The 18,375-nt window shown below is 37.2% G+C and overlaps 1 protein-coding gene across 2 annotated transcripts in view; it reads right to left on the reverse strand.

Moving 5' to 3' along the window:
• The window catches only part of LOC120629150 (sodium-independent sulfate anion transporter-like), a 39,568-nt gene that overhangs the window by 7,954 nt on the left and 13,239 nt on the right, over nucleotides 1-18,375 (reverse strand). For both annotated transcript variants that reach the window (XM_039897955.1, XM_039897956.1), the window contains exons 2-4: nucleotides 10,884-11,057; nucleotides 6,445-6,711; nucleotides 2,263-2,390 (exon numbers count right to left, since the gene is read on the reverse strand). In XM_039897955.1, coding sequence (XP_039753889.1) covers nucleotides 2,263-2,390; nucleotides 6,445-6,711; nucleotides 10,884-11,057 — 569 coding nt within the window. The remainder of the gene's footprint in view (nucleotides 1-2,262; nucleotides 2,391-6,444; nucleotides 6,712-10,883; nucleotides 11,058-18,375) is intronic.

The raw sequence follows: 18,375 nt of genomic DNA on the forward strand, positions 1-18,375 counted from the left end.
ATATACATTTCTAAGGTTGCCTGGCAGAGATCGCTATTAAGCGATGAAGCCACCATGTATTCTACTTCTTTCTTCATATTTCTATTTTTATTTTATGTTGGTATATATTACCTAATGTTGTGGTAAAGTGTTAATACATTTAGTTTCTCCCCAGTCTCTCTCGTTTTAGGGGAAAGAAATCATATGACGAGTTCTACTAGTGTCTGGAGATAAATTTATATTATTTTTAAATAAATATAATTTTTATGTATTATATTTGTATTGGTAGTTACTTATTTTTTTTTGATTGATTTCCTGAAAGATATCGCTATGAAGAATAAGGCCGCCAAATTGTTTACGTTGTTTTGTTAAACTTTTTTTTTTATGTACTTTTTGTGGTAATAAAAGTATACTTATTCATTCATTAATTCATTCAAAAGTTGCTTCAGGTTATATAAACTGTCAACACATAGTTCTTATAATAGATAGGTTCCTTTTATATGCAATGCAAATGTTATCATGCCGACAACAATTATAATTGTTCCTGGTATCAGAGATCTGATCACGATCTATCCACAGAGGTAGACACGTGATGCACGAACTAGGTGCCTACGAGTTGGTATGAGAATAATTCAGCGGCTATAATTCCTGGCAGCGTTGTTTGACCAACGCGGTTACTCCGCGTTGGTCAAGACAAATCTTTCAATTTAGAAGTCGAAACTCGGTCTTTCTCTTAACTGCTTTAACAACACAACACACTGCACAACTCTTAAGCACTGCTTCAATGGTTGCTAAAGATTATTCAAATGGGACTATTGTAGAGGCATTTTTGCGATCCTTTAGAATTTAGTCGATTGCTGAATGACTCGGCAGCTTCTCGCTTCCTTGTCCTCAGCATTGTCTGTGCTAATACATCTTCAAAATATAACATCCACACTGTGTGACATAAAAGGTAGATAGATAGATAGAGTATTTATTGCACAAATGAAAAGTGAAAACAAGAAATAACAAAAACAATAAATGTATATATTTAAAAGGCGCAAAGGCGGTCGTATCCCTTTAAGCGATCTCCTCCAGACAACCCTTTATGCTAGAATGAAGTTAGAGAAAACGGATAGTGCAACTGGTTAATAACAGGCGATAAAATTAATTAAATACACTTTTCAAATTAATTATATATACATATATCGATATATACATATACATATACATATATAAACAAACAAAAGAACATCATATTAAATAAGTAATATTAGTAGCAAAATATGGTGGCAACTGTGTCCAGCTGCGAGAGGCAGAAATTGCGCTCGTTTTCGTCTTACCGTGTCATTCGAGTATTCTCAGACTTGGGTTAGGTACTAATTATCTCAACATAAGGGGGTTTCAAGTGTATGTAATGGTTTTACATATTGTCTTAAAACTGTAGTCTGTTTGTAGCTTCGTAAAGCATCAAGTTAAATTGCTTACCTTGATATATAAAGATGTTATAGGTATACGATCAGTAGCTGCATAATACCGTTTTGAGAAAGAAAGGTGTTTGAGTGACGTGTCGGTGGTTTCAAAGATCCGCAGTATCTCATCAGACTGCACCAATTGTAAGAGGTTCTACACTCAGGACTCAAGTATAACTTCTAGCTATCATCTTCATTACTATTTATTATTTATTTGATGATTACTCCTACTTGGTTTTCTCAGTCTCTTCAATATTGATATTGGTTATATAAGTTACTATTTCTGCTTAAATTCTATATATATATATATATATATATATAGAATATAAGCAGAAATAGTATTATCTTTTATTGTAAATTGTGCTGTGTTTGAGGTAGTTAAAATCTGTCATCTAAATTCTTCTATTAAATTAAGTTATACTAACCAGTGCATGCTGCGACTACCTATAAGTGAAATTATTTAGTAACCAAAGGCTAGCTTGATCCATAACTATGATACATGTATTTTTGTTGGTAGTCCTAATAAAAATAAATAAATAATCATAGGATGTACGTTGTGTATGTGGTTGACATAGGATTTCCATAGGATTAGGTGTGGAGTTCGAGGTTTCAAGATATACTTGACGGCGAATCTATTGCTGATATTCCACTGCTTACTCCGTTGATTTGACCAGGCAACACATTGTACCCAAAAAAGGGCAACTTCATACAGGCAAACGCAGCATCGCTAGACGCGCGGCGCACAAACGAGTCGCAGTAGCATTCGTTGAATATTACTCCAAGGGATTAGTAACGTTCTTATGATAATATAATTACAATAAGAGTGCGTCACCTGTAGGAACTTTCCGCCGGGAAAGCTGAGGCCCAGGATGTCCTTGACCTGCGTGGTGGCGATGATGATGGCGGCCGCGGACGTGAATCCCACCGACACCGGCCCGCTGATGAAGTCGATGAGAAACCCTGCGACCACACTCCGTGTTAATGCGTTACTGGGGCAAGGGCGGCGGGGAACAGTGATAGACCATGAGACAATCAGCCCATTGCCATTCATTAAGGATGCATAAATTAAACGAGATTATCTTGCTTGTGCCAGTAGCGGGCATTACAATGGTCCAACGGATGATAGCAAGGATTTAGAACTAGGAATGAACTTATATTAAGAAATTAGCTCGAAACTCAAAACATAACTATCTATATGGGTGCGTGACGTAAATAGTGTGCTCCATAAATTGCAGCGTACAATATGAAAGACTAGTTGAAATGGGGGCAAGAAGCCATTGGGCGATTGGGTGTTAATTAATAAAGTGGAAAAACTTTTATTCCGAAACTTTTTCGTGAAATCGGTAATAAATGACTATTTTGAATCTTTAAATATCGAGATAAAAGTTGCCTTTGAACCCAAGATTTGGGTCCTAAATAAGAGCTCAATTAAATTGCCATGAACTAGTCACTGCCACTACGTGTTGAATTTTATTTATGAGTTATACGGGCACAACACGCTATAGAAACCAGTGTTGAGATAATACAGTATGATACCTTTGTTAAGGCATTCTTCAGATCGTATATATTATGTCAATAGTGAATAATATAATAATGCGGGTGTCTCGCGCCTCGTGCTCCGCCGGGCGGACAACGGCCGCATGTGTGCATTGTGGGCAGACAATAAGCCGGCGGTGAATAATGCCGCCGGCTCATTGTTTCATCTCGCTTGAATACGCGGAGGCTGAGCCGCTGAGGTCACGACTCGCTTCCGACTTGTGGAAATCAAGTTTGAGGTTCGAGGGGAAAAAATTTTGAAAAGATTCCGTCGTCACTGTCTTTTCATTACCACAATGGCATTTATAGTTTTTTTTTGCCAATAAACCAGAATTTTATGTTCCTTATAGAAGGATCGAAGGTTCCGTGGTTCATATGAGAAAATCGGAACGCTTATAGGATCATTTCGTTGTCTATCTGTATCGAGGCTATTCAGTTAGGATGTGCCTAGAGCAGGTAGGCACCTGCAATAGTTTGTAACAAGATAAAGTGACCGTAGTATCATTACGTCTTATTTTTCTGTGTTGATGTCTCCCACATCCGAGCTTCTGCGTTTAAGTCTCCTCGTAAAGCCCTTGCCAGTTTTCCGTGAACAACTCAAAATCAGCTCGTAAGAAATTCTGCTGCTTTCGAAGTTTTTCAAACAGAATCAAATTGTTAGTTTTTCAAACAGAATCACAGTGCTCTCTATGAACTAGGGACTAGGGATATCGTTCGGCATGAAGACCAGTCTTCAAATTGTGCATTGCAAATAGTGATTTAGGGACCAGAAACGTAGCCGCTAACTAAGTATAGGTCTAACCAATTCAAATTCAGTGGCTCAGGAACACTCAGCTGGCAATCAGCAAGTTATGCTCTGAATTTATCTGCCTCAAATCGAATAAAAAATATCGATGCAAACTAGAACCATATTTGGTTACATTTTTGGTTCAGCGAATCGCGAAGAGGAAATTACCGGCGCACGGAACTCAAAAAACCGAAGAAAACTGGGTGCCAAAATTCTAGACGATATCATTCTCGAAAATAAAGCGTTTGTAGACCCCTACTAAGTGGCCCGACCTAGCGCGTTTTGAAGGGCTCCCTGGACAGGTGGCATAGCACCTCATTATGTACCGCAAAGGCCTGGAATGCCCTCCCATCTTCCGTCTTCCCTGATACCTATAATCTGGGTACCTTCAAATCAAGAGTGAATAGGCATCTTCTAGGCAAGCGCGCTTCATCTTAGGCTGCATCATCATTTACCATCAGGTGTGATTGCAGTCAAGCACTTGTCTATATACTTTAAAAAAAAAAAAAAAAAAAAGTATATTGGAAATCTCTTAAATAGATCTAAATGTATGGATATCCATTGAACTGATGATGGTCATAACGGTAATCTAATTTAATATTATAAATTGTTTGTTTGTCCTTCCTTCTCGCCCTAACTAAGCAATTAATCGATTGTTGGCATAGAGTTAGTTGAAAGGACGGGGAGTAACATAAGAAGGCCACTTTTTAATTTAGAAAAAAGTTCCCACGGAATTTGTAAAAAACCATAATAAAGGCTCACGTAGCGCACGGATACACTAGTCAAATAATAAACATTAGAGTAACTTGACGACTGTACTAAGTACTAACTAAGTATACGTTATTCCATGTTATTCGTATTGCAAAGTGAACGATAACAAATATCCTAATCATTTCACGTAACAAATAACTAAACGGTTGCCTCACGCATTGCTGCAGTGACGGGGCATTCCTGAAACCACAGGCACGTGTTGCCGCGATTGCGGAATGTTTTCAGAATACTATTTTACAACGACTACCTTTATGAGCCTTATTTTTTACTTAGTCAGCCATTAGCTACTACATAACTACTTAGTATTATTAGAAGGGATATTGTAAGGTGGTACAAATCTAATGCCTACTCAACACAGACAGCTAGAGTTTATTGTTGGCTTCTTTAAAATGAATTAATGTTTTATTTGTAAGGCGCTTTAAGATTTTTACCATTTTCGCCAGCACAAAAAGTTGTAATCGTGTCTATCTAGGTCTTTTTTAGATGTCAAAAGAGTTTTGACTATCAAGTCATTATACGGTTTGTTATAAGGAATGTTAACTTCTTGTTTACCTACCATCGACGCTGTAATACAAACTGAGTACTAAAATAATTGAATATAAATCTTATACAATTTATATATTGTTATTACCTACACTTGAAAGAAATCTATTTTTTTTTAATAAATGCATGTAAAATTTCGGAACCGATCGAATTTTAACTTGCGAATCTCTGGCAACTGTGGCCTGACCGCTTTACTACTAACCTACGGCGGCGCTCATTCCGCCAGTGCCGAAATTAATATATCTTTATCAGTTCCTATAGCAACTGTAGCGCCATCTAGTCGGAAAGTTTTGATAAGTATTTTTAAAAGAATATAAATCCATCCTGAATATTTTTTAAATGTTGTATAATCCTTTATATATTATTCATAAATTTAGGTGACGTTTATAAAGGTTGATATGCCTAATTATGAAGGATTTCATTTGAATGTTTGAATAAAAATATGTCAACTCTGAGCTTTGCTTCACAATCGAGTCGGGGGTCTTAATCTTAAAAGAGTGGCTCTTTTACTTCTATCAAGTATACTATTAATTAGGCTTACTCTACTCTGTTTATAGTGAGTCTACCCCCGATGTTCGGAACGCAGATACTATCGTGACGAAGCCAACGGGAAACTGCAGTTTATTTTTCCCAACATCAACATATTTCTAGCTCCTATTGTTTTTCCGAGAGACAGGGTCCGTGCTGTGTGGATGAGTAACATATTATGATGACTCCGATGAAGTATACTTTAGACAACAAGTTCTCTTAAAGCGATTTTCGCACGTCATGCAAGGAGCATGCAATCTATCCATCGTAAGCTAATGGCTGACCTAAACCTTGTCATTAGCGAGGCGGAAACTAGGAATTACCTCTCAATTACAGTTCGTGGTGTCTGTCCGTACGTACAGCTGCTTGTTACTGAAACGACTAGCGTGAAGGGATCTTACCTGCTACCTATCAATTATTTGTTTTATATGTACTTTATACATCGTCATTTCTTTTGACACGTGCTTAAACGTAATGGCATATTTTTATTGATTTTTTTCCACAGCGAAGCAAAGGACGTGAACAAATGGTGGTGCAGCAACAGAGACAGAGCCTGAGGTGACTTTATAGTCTCCAAGAATACATTGAGAAATCCCAAAAATCGAAAAGGTATCCTTGAACGAACCTCAAGTATATTGGGAGTGGGACTTCCGGGCTTACTTATTTCGTAGAGTTCAGTTATATTAAACCCTTGAAGGGGTTTGTACACGGCATCGTCCCGGAATTCGTGGCGCTTGTCTATATCATTGAGCATAACCGAATGCTGGCTTAAAAGTAAAGCATTTAAAACGCGCTCTGCTACAGAAATCTGCAACAAACCCAGTCGCGGTGGGGATGGGACGCACTCACCTAATTGTAGAATGCCCATGATGAGCTCGACGCAGCCGCTGAGGAAGGCCAGCAGCACGGCGAACTCGGGCCCCAGGCCGTGCAGGTTCTCGCGCGTCAGGATGGCGGCGATGGCGGTGGGCCCGATGGCGGAGTCCTTGACGGAGCCGAAGACCGTGTACACGAAGCACGCCATGAACGACGAGTACAGCCCGTACTGCGGCGGAAGGCCCGCCACGCCCGCGTACGCGATCGCCTGCGGGATCACGGTCAGCCCCACCGTCAGCCCTGCGGACACGCCGCAAGTGAGCTCAATGGGCACGAAGAATCATTTGGACAACTAAATATAAATAAATAAATAAATATACTACGACAATACCCACATCGCCATCCAGCCCCAAACTAAGCGTAGCTTGTGTTAAGGGTATTAAGATTACTGATGAATATTTAAATGAACAATATGGACACCCAGACCCTACTTATATTTAGGGTCGCAGTAGGGTGCAGATATAGTGTAAGAGTTATATTATTAATTATTATAAAAAAAGTGTCACCCGGCAAACCAATTTATAAGACGTTGTCACGTCAATAAAACTAAACTTATTACCGGTAATCGGCCGATTTGTGGCACGGGCTGCCTGGACTAGGTCTTACCATTAATCCCTATAGGAAGCTTGGTAAAGAGGTATCGCATATCGATACAAAGCTAGCCTCCGGAATGAGCTGCGCCGATGCAACTTGAACAAGATGCGAAGCGGCCGCTTCTTGGTTAGCAGGCATATAATTGCCATCCCTTGGGTTTTCAAACATTTTCCAGTTGTTGGAATCGAGCCCAAGACCGGCTTCGCTGCCCACTGCGCCAACTTAACGCTATGTTGCGTTTTTATTTAAATATGTTATATCAATAGAATCAAAGTTTAAGTCAAAAATATCTTTATTCAAGTAGGCCCATAGGTGGCACTTTTGATGCGTACATAAGAATTACACGGATCAAGGAGGAATTAGAAATCCTCTGACGTAGTCAGAGCTCTTGTTTACCCATTTAGTTTCGCACTATTTACATGGTTTTTGTTTTCATTCTATTTAGTTACAAGAAGGAACAATAATTTTATCATTGCTTTAAATTTTTTTGTGCTTCTACAATATTTTAATTTCCTTTACTCCATTATTTAACGTGTTAATGATTGATTTTGTTTTCATTTAATTTTCCTCTTTAATATACATCTGTTTTGCAGCTACTTTTTTTATTTTCCAGCTTGAAACTGCTTTAATAATTTCTTCATCTTGTATTATGATTTGAACCCTATTTTGGGTTGGGCCTTCTTCTACTTGGCCCGTTAATTATAAATATTTAAAAAAGTGATGAGAGGGCCGACCCCTTGCTATCATCGCTTTGGGCAATTTTTTTTTTAATTATATTGACGACAGAATGGCATGTAGACAGGGTATGCACTAAGCGGTTTGATAATATAAAATGAAAGAAATCTTCAGAAAGAGTTATGAAAAACTTAAGGATAGGCTTTGTAGGAGTTATAAAAAGCCTACCCTTAAGTTTTTATAACTCGTACTGGAGATTTTCTTCATTTTAATTCATCTGCATACCCTCTATGTACGTCACTAGTTGACGCTCTTGTAGCCCGACGTAGACCCTGGCTACAATAGCCAGCAAAGTTTGAACGCACCTTGTACGCAATTTAAAACTACAATATTTTCGATTGACCGAAGCCCTGCGAGGCTTCCAATTTTACATGTCAAGGTTCTCAGCTCATTAACCTTACGTTTAACTGAAAAAAAATACGTGACCTATCGTAATATTGAGTAAATTTAATATTTGACCAGACAATTCGCTCGCCTAGATCTAGGCCAGGTGCTGACCCGGCGATTGTTGCGAAACACCTGACAAGCAGGCAGCTAGACAAAGGCTCGCCAAATTAAATATCTTTAATTTCACGCTCGAGCGAAGCTACGTTTTTTGAGAAATTTGGTGTTTACTCTATGTAGGGTCGATATCCTATATTTTATATCTAAACTGTTATTACCGTCATCATTATCAAACCGTTAGCGGCTTAATACAGAGGGCCCTTGGGCATACAGGTTTTCTCAAGATGTATTGTGATATTTCATTGCTTAAAACGCACATAACTCCGAAAAGATAGAGGTGCGTGCCAGTTTAAATTCGGTTCCCTCGAAAGTGGAGCAGAATTCCTAGCCACTAGGCTATCACAGCTTCGTTGTGATTTGCGCGCACTGATTGACTTTAGATCCCAAACTCAAATTCAAAATTACTATTCTTTCATTACTTTTCGCTAGGGGTGGAATGTAGAGTTTTCAACATGAGATATGAAAATTTTCAAGTACATACAAATCGAATGGCAGCGAAGTAAAGCGAATCGTTTGCAATTGTCCAGATAACGAAGTGGTCGGCGGAGCGTGTCGCGGCCGGGGACCGCGTTAGTTTATATATTTAATATACCTAGCCAGTAGCCACTGTGTAGGCACCATGTTCGTATTGATATTCTTAATTTGTCTGCCAGGACCATGCATAATATCGAAATCTTATTTTTACTCTGTCGTCCGCCTCGGCACGGTCTGTCTGTCTGTATCTTGGCCGCCATACATTAGTGTCATATAAAGAGAGGTCATATATTTTCTACGGGATTTTAGGGGGGTGCAGCTGCCTTCCATTGGCTCGGTACGGTGAAGTCCGAATTCGATCCTCGGCAGGGAATTTATTATCTCTGTTTTTTTTATTTTCCACTACAATTTAGCCCTTGACTGCAATCTTACCTGGTGGTAAGTGATGATTCAGTCTAAGGTGGTGCGAAATTGCACTGGAATACTAAATCACTTAGCGGCACGTCTTTGTCGGTAGGGTGGCGACTAGCCACGTCCAAAGCCTCCCACAAAAAAAAAATGTAAGGAAAAACTATTAGGAGTATGGGTTTATAATTAAATACTGGAATAAAAAAATATTTAGAATCGCTGAACTGCCCGACCACCTGATCGTAGGTGTCTTTGATTGGCGCCAACCTAGCAGATAGTTAACCCAACCGGGTGGCATGGCACCGACGAGGCTTGGCAGTACAGCCTTGCTGGTGGAGTTGTTTTTACGCTGCGGCAGACGCGGCGCTTCCCACGGTACCACCACTATCAGCCTTGCGATTGTGTGAGATTTGTCACGGATCATAAATTCGTATTGTGGTTAAGTGTCCGTTTAATAAAGAACTAAAAATTATTGGCGGCTTAAAATGTACCTACTTAGGTAATTTAATAATTAAGTTTTGCGAAATTATTAAATTTATCTTGTAATCGAACCTTACTAAAAAACTTCGAGTATGTACGAATGAAAATGATATAAGTATATGCATTTTTTGGCTACTTCACGCAACTTCTGAGTAAATTATCCAAATTGTAAAGCCTCCATGAACCTTTGACACGATTGGATTAAGCTGTTTTTGCAAATATAATTCATACAGTGTAAGTCGTCAAATGGGACGATTTTTTCCACATTCGTACCTAACGTAGATTAAAAAATAGTAAAATTAGCCGAGAATTGAACCCAGAACTTCCCTCAAATAATGCGCGAGAGCCCCGCTGTGATAGTTGAGGTATTGAAAAAAATTAGCAGTAAAACATTGAAAATGTTGTCGATACTATCGCTTGTAGTAGTAATAACTGACAGTTGTTTTTGTTGAATGCTTTTTGCGGCGCTGAGGCGGTTTGCTTTTTCTGATAATTAAGTAATAGAATTGTAAAAAAACACGTTGATTTAAACGGATACTTTTTAATTAAGCAATGCCGATTAGCGGCGTGCCTTTCGTTTTCTATTTAGGTTCATCTTTATCCTTGGGTCATTTTACAAAGGCCTTATTAACGATGGAGTTTGTGATTAAATATTTAATCATAAGCAAAATATGTATCTTAATATATATCTAAAAGGTCTTAAACCCATCAACCCGCATTGGAGCAGCGGGCTTGGATTATGCCCTAAAATCATTTCTCCGAGTATTGGATAGAAGCAGGCGTTACTTTGTGGAATTCCATGATATATTATAAAAATTAAGTTTAATTTGCTATGCTCCGCGAAAAGCAAGAGAATCTATATGGTGTAATTTCCTGTGCTCAGCAAGGCTACAGATGAAGATGATGATGATGATGGATCCTAAGCAAAGAAGGTTAAACACAGCAGTTTGGGATGGTTATGTTAATCAGTATCTCACCATGGGAATTTTAAGAATGATCAGAGTCAGACATACTCTTATTAAGTATGGTATAGACCGAAGGCCCGATTTACGTCAGAGTCCAATTAAAAAGATACTCTAATACCTAAATCTTCACGCGAAAATCAAAAATGGAATGAAGTAGATCAAAAATGGAACCGCATTTGATCATCTCCGATGAAATTGCTTGTTTAAGTATGTAGAAGTATGGTAGTGACTGATGATGCTGTATAGACGCACCTGCTATGATGTCCGCCAGGCCGCTCCGGAACGAGTAGTTCGGCAGCCAGCCCAGGATGGGTATCCGGCGCAGCAAGGTCTTCTTGGAGCAGCAGGCACGCAGCCGGCGCGCCAGGTCGCCCTTCCACGTGCTCTTCTTGCTGGGGGGGTACGGCGGGTAGCCTCCGTTGGCCACTGGACAAACGAATTAACATCAGTTTAACCCTAAGCCTTGTTGGTCTAGTGGTTAGCATGCTCAATTACGGATCACACCGTCCTGGGTTCGAATCCCGGGTCGGACCAAAAAATAAACCTTATGGTACCTATTTTGTACGTGCATAGAGGGTATGCACAGGGTATGCAGATGATACAAAATGAAGAAAATGTCTTGTACGAGTTACAAATAACTTAAGGATAGGCATTGTGAGAGATATAAAAAGCCTACCCTTAAGTATTTACTGGAGCTTTTCTTCATTTTATATCATCTGTACACTCTATGCACGCCACTGTACTGTACTTTATATCAAAGAATTTTCAGGGTCCCGGTCTAGCCCCTGAAAATTTTTAGTAAAGTCTAGTTAGGAAAATCGCGGCGTCAACGTCCGTGCCTCGGCATATAAAGTCGTCAGTCCCGGTTGTAGTCATTAAAGCCCGCCAAACCCAATTGGAACGGCGTGGTGAATCTATGCTCTTAAACCGTCTTTTCTTTAAGAGGGCAGCAGAATTCCATCTTAATAGATATCATTTCATCAACAGCCTATAACAGTCCAATCACCACGATCGCAGTAGATGGTAGTAGATAGTAGCACTGTTCTCGCTTAGTCACCTCGTACAATCCGCCGGAAGAGGTGTTCTGATAACTGTTTTCTCATCTCCCGTTACCACAAGGCACAAGAAGGCAGATATATGACGTACCTGATAATACAACTTATTCCAGAGCGCTTGCAAATTTCTACATTGAGCATTCATTTATTTCAAGTAGGTAGGCCTACTTTAAAGGCACTTATGAAACGTCGTCTGTGTATATATATTGATTCTACTACCGGTTTGGAAAGTAGACTCTAAAGGTAAAGCCGGAAAGAAAATCCGAAGTCGCAGCAAAAAAAAAACGCTTTTAATAAACCGCTTAGAATATCTACAAAATTTTAAATTCTTAAGCAAATCTGAGTCGATTAATAATAAGAATAATAATTATTAATATTAGAATAACAAATAATTATTATTGGTAATAGTGGTAATATAAGTTGCTATTTCTGCTTATTTTCTTCTCAATGAAAATTATTGATTAAAAGAAGAAATAAATCGAAGAAATCGGTTTATAGTATTAAGCTGTTGGGAAGTAAGGACAAAAGTTTGTACGATGTCATAACCAAGTACATGCCTACCGATCCATTAAATCATAACTACCAGAAGATAAATGATAAACTGTTAGTCACAGCAAATTGATCTTGAATGCAATATAAAAGCGGGGTTAGCCAGTTACAAATATTAAAATAACATTGGCAACACCCGTTTAGGTGATTCTAAAAATAACGCAAGTAAAAACAAGTTTATGTCGTGAGGAAGGAAGTAAAATTAGTCACTTTCATAAAGACCACTTAGCATTTACCTCCAAATATAAATTTGCATAAGTAATGTCATTAGATAAAAAAGCGATAGAACCTGATTTTTTCAAAAAATTAACGGCGACTTTTAAACTCAGCGTAAGTAAGATTAGTAAAAATAGCCCTTTCTTTATTTACCTTACTTATCTTTATCCCAGCTTAAAACTCTATTTACACTGGTTGATTGCCTAAATCTGCTAACCTAGAAATAACAACAACGTTTTATTGCAAAGGTGTGCACCCCAGCCCTAGGTAAGCATCATCTTCATATCAACCCATCAGCGGCCTACTAGAGGGCATGGTTCTGCCCACAATGAGAAGAGGTTAAGGCAAGTGACATTGCTAAAAAACACACATTACTTAGAGAAGTTAAAATAAATAAATAATATATATTTTTCTAAAACCCACTCCTGAGGAGAACAAAGTAAGTTTACATGAAACTTTAAATCTTCAAATAAAACGGCATAAAAGGAAAGACATAAAGCAGTTATACCAAAATCAACCCCAAGTGGGTGAATCTTTGAACATGAGGTTCTGCGAATGTCGGGATTTCATGGAAATCATATATATAACACACGGAAAAACCAGCAATCTTTTGCTCTATGTATTGCCAAATTACCCAGTAAAATTGAATGAACTGGCAATGATGTCCTTAACTCCTTATCAATATAACATAAATTATCTATTTCTATTGACAGATTCAACAATCATTTCACTGCTATTAATATAACATAGGTACAAAATATACAACCGGTAGGTACCTACTACTACTTAGAGGTCGTCAGCTGGATTCATTTATTGAGACATCTTTTGACAAGATATTCTCTTGTGACGTCAACCGAAACAGCTGTTATAATTAATTGTTGGTAACTCAAAGTAAAGATACGCCAGTTATGGAATAATGAACGGTATCGGCTAGTATGTGCTGCATATAAATATTACGCATGTATCTACCTACTTGATTAAGGTAGGTATATTAGTGCAGTTTCTGAAAATAATCTTTTCCCAAACAAACGTTCATCCACTTATATACTACCCTAAGCTAAGGTTTTCCAAAAAAATATTACAGCTATTTTACCTAAATTCTAAAGTTTCTCATTTCTAAGGGGAGATTTTAAAATCAGGAACAGACAACTAAGTTTAATTTATTTGTAGGTACTCAAACAAACAGTACTCTGTCTCGATTAATTTTGAATGTAAAGTATGTTGTGAAAATATAAAAGAAACAATTAGTGTATTCAAATAAATAAAAAAAAAATAGTTTAACTATCCGATATCGCTATGTGGCTTAAGGCCGCCAAATTGCATGCGGTGCGTTTTCTTGTTGTCTGTACCTACTTTTAGCGGTGTTCACTGAAAGAATATAAATTTAATCATTCATTCTAAATAAAATACAAACATTTTGATATGTACGAAATATAATTTCCAGTATTTTACTTTCAGTAGGTATTTATTTTTTCAAAATAATTTTCTTAAGAAGACATGTCAAAACTTAACATGCAGGTGTTTTGAAATAACCATCGACCATTGGTTGCGACAGACAGTGTGTCTACCTTTTATCTAAGCAGTATTTATTCGTAGGTACGGGTTCGCGGGTGGCAATTACCGCTGAACTTGTCCCACTCGGCTCGCAGCCTTGGTCGCAGCTCGCGAGTGCAACGCGCATAGTCAGTCTACAGAGTTCTCAGACACTATCCACAAGTTCCCATTTCAGACCAGATCGGTTGCTGCGACAACTCTTATTTTGTACCTATAGTATTTTATGCGTTTTATATGGACTTAGATCACACATCTGCTTATAGTCTTTTTTTATGACTGATCGCAGATTAGACCTAGATGCCTGAAACAATGAAGAATAATAATAATCACAGACATCTTGCGCTAGTCGATTTCTACGTAGTCAGTAACTTGTGTAAATGTAGGCCGTTGCTCTTTTATTCAATCAATTCAAGCAAGACTTATAAAAACAATTCCAATATTGTCATATGTAATACCGCTAGATCCTTTGATACAAGACATATAGGTCAAACATAACTTCTTCTTATCACTTATAACAGAGGACTTTTGGAACAAGTTGTTTGTAAAGAGCAACCTCTGCTTCATAGACTGTCTGTGTTTTAAATAATGCTAGGGCTCCATATATGATATCTATATAACCCAAAGGATATTAGAGAATATACTTATCTTATGCAACATCAGGTAAGTATATACGGTTCTTGTTTCGCCACAACAATATTTCGTTAAGTAGGATATCGTTTCCATTAAAAATTATCAGAAAACCATAGTAAAATATACACTTACACCAACCATCCATACATACATCAATCCTCACAATCTTTCGCATTTATAATATTAGTAAGATGGTACGCCTGCACTCGCTCATTGTACCATAAAGGCATATGGTACAATGAGCGACTTGCTGGTATCTGCGAAGAGTTATGCCCTTTATCTCTGACAATATTTTTAGATCTTCATTAAAACTAGACAATACATGCTTGGTAGTATACACTTTCAAATAAAAAAAGAACTATTAAAATCAAGTTTCAAATTTAACGGAGCTATGAAGTAAAATTGATAAAAGTTTTCATCCTGTTTCCCGGAGGAAACTTATTGTTACCTACCTACCAACCTACCTACGTAGGTATATCTACGTAGAAACACAACTACGTACCTACTCTAGAATCTGATAAGACGAAGTATCTTCTAATAATGCGAATTCATATCGCTATATCCATGCACAAACTTTCTTCAAGCAAACGAGCAAACGTCCCAAGGCTGTAATAATAGTAAACGAAGCAAAACACATAATAAGTATCCCATCGGTGAAGTGGTTATTCTGCAAGTTAAATTGACTGTGACCTACTTACGTATTGTTTCTCAGCTCTTTTAATTATCCCATTCATAAGCACGAAAGATTATTTGATGTCAATTTGCCACCATTTTCAGATGGATTTATTTCTACAAATCTAACTCATGTACCTACTCTGTGTTTTATTACCTCTTTTAATGTAAACAATGTTTTAAAGATTGGATAATCTGTGTTAAGCCAGAAGAAAAATGTAAGTGTTATTATTATTAAAGTTTAAATATGTAAGTGTTGTTATTATAAATATTAGTTTATTTTTATATTTATTTATTAATTATATTATTTAATTTTTATCTTTTTGTGTACACTAGTTTATGTATTAGCATGTAGTTATTCGCATGTATGTATTTTAATATTTGTACCACCAGCAGTCTATTCCCCTCTTCTTTTTTTTTCCTAATTCTAAGGTTGCCTGGCAGAGATCGCTATTAAGCGATAAGGCCGCCTTTTGTATTACTACTTCTTTCGATATGTTTCTGTTTTTGTTATATTTTAAATATGTTAATGTTGTGGTATACAAATAAAGAGTTTAATAATAATAATAAGAAAAAAAAACATAGTTTTTAAAATGTTTTGTATTAAGTATGCTGTTATAATAATAATTAAAAAGGATAAAGGAAGTTATCTTGACTTTTTTTTATTTTTCTCACTATAACACACATTTTTATATCAAGTTAAATTATTAACGAACAATATTTATTTCTTAATGCATCTTTAAAAAACCTTGCAAAATTGTGTTACATTGCCACAAGTGCCACAAAAACCACAGGTAGTTTTTATTGTGCACTGAATTAGAACATTAATAAAATATTCTGGAGTATACCTACCAATTTGTGTAGATTTCAAATAAAGATAGATACTTCTTTAAAAAAGGCCAAGGTGCCATCTACGGCTCTTTTTGTACGAATTAAAAAAATAGCAACCGTCATCTCATTGCCCTGTACAATTTTTCTACAATTATGCAGGCAGTGAGATTGAGACGAGTAACATAAGTAACGAGGGTTAAAAACTCTCACATTGGCACAAAAATAATGAAAGAGCAGCCTAGTTAATGTAATGTAAAATATCAAATGTAGATGATTAATTACTATCAATTTAACGGGAATTTGACGGCCAATACAATAAAAAGATAAAACCTAGACCTAAAATACAACAGTTTCATGACTATCTAATGCAGCCAGACAATAGTTCAGTCATCTGCAAGGACTTGCGGTTTTTTGTGACGGTTCTCACTGATTCACAAATGGCGAGATGACGACACAGCTTCCTATTAAATAATTAAATACCAGTAACAGCGTGTTTTTCTTTAGTCGGTCAGTAAAATGTTAAATTGATAATAAAAATAATTGTCATTGACTTCATCACAGTCTCCCGAGATGATTGCTAAAGTTAACAGTTCTATCTTAATTACATTTCGCTGATTTAGCTAATTGTTTTATAACACGCCAGTGACTCGACGATTTAAGCAAAGAATTTACTTTAATAGGATAAAGTTAAGTAGACGAAAATAATACAATGGAAAATACAAAACTGAAAATATAAGCATGTCGATCACAAATTCGGTAATCTAGTACTTATTGAGGAAATAATGGATAGGAAAGCAATACAGATGAACAACATTTCACACGTATTATGCCTACGGTACGAAATAGAAACCACCGTAGAAATGTTTAGCAGCATCAATAGCGCAGCGGTCTAGGATCAAAGGAATTATGGACTGGATGGATATCAATATGAAATCTGAAAATATCACCTAACGTGGTTAAGGAAACACAAGATGTTTAGTCATATTGGCAAGAAAAAAATAATAAATAAATACAAAATTTTAGTGCTTTCTCAAAGAAAGCAGAAAGTGGATGTCTTTCTGATTAATTTCAGATCCTAGAGGCGGAGAAAAAGTAAAGATCGAAATTGGACCTTAAAAGTGCAGTGCAGTTGCCAACTTGGGTCAACGTTGCCAGCGTTTCTTGGTGCTAAGATATATTTTGACAATCGCTTTGTAAAACATTTAACACTAGTGTTCCGCGTACCGAATCCGATCAACAATGGTGAACACAATCGCCTGCTCGACCACCATCAAACGGGGACAATAGCCAATAAACCCCAGTGGCTTATTGTGACAAATCCTACTTACCTACTCGCATTACTAGCAATATGGGCTTCAGCCATTTTTACTTCATTACCGAAGAGTTACGATTCAAGCCGTCTGTTTGTGTTCCATTTATAAAGCCTTTTGGTCAACGAAAAACCTTCTTCATTCACATTAGCGATATCGACCTAGTAACAGACGGGCAGCGTCCCCTAGCGTTTGAATAGACTTAGACTAATACTTGAACTTTATATACTTTGAACATTGTATTATGAAAATTATTTACTGACTTCTCAACAACTACTAGAATTCGGTTGTAAGTTAGTTAGTTCGTCTTTTTTCAGCATTAGTTTATTTTAGAGCGGTAGCTTGCGACTGCCTTCTTGCAAGACCTGTTATCTTAAAGTTACGTCATCACATTCACAGCCGAAGCGCAAAAATGTAATATAATTTAAAACTCATCCCGCATTCGAGGAAAATTCAGTTCATTGTTGTAATTGCTGTCCGTTTTCGACGCATGGTGTTCCACTTTGGTTGTAGGTATTACTTTGACATGGAAATATTATAAACTTCCGCCAATCTTTTTTGTGTCTTCATTGTTCATGTGAGAGAGCGTATTGAACCCTCGAAGACATTGACTAATTCCGTCGGGTAAAATATAACATATTTTATAGGTTCTTCGCACTCGGTTAATTTAACGGGCGAGAAGCTACGTAGCGACTCAAATCATAAATAATAACTGCCTCATTATTTGTTAAGACCTAAATAAAAGGTATAAGGGCTCTTCAAGGTCATCTCATCCTTCATTCTGAAGTGAATACTTCTCAGCCGAACGTTGAGCGATTTTTGGTAAAAACTTGTGGGTTCCTGTCACCAATTACCTCGAAATGCTCGTGATTCGTTTAAGACAAAAACCGTGACACGTTATTTTATATTGAACTGTAGCTGTGCTCT

Source organism: Pararge aegeria, chromosome 14, assembly GCF_905163445.1.
Source record: "Pararge aegeria chromosome 14, ilParAegt1.1, whole genome shotgun sequence".
Lineage (NCBI taxonomy): Eukaryota > Metazoa > Arthropoda > Insecta > Lepidoptera > Nymphalidae > Pararge > Pararge aegeria.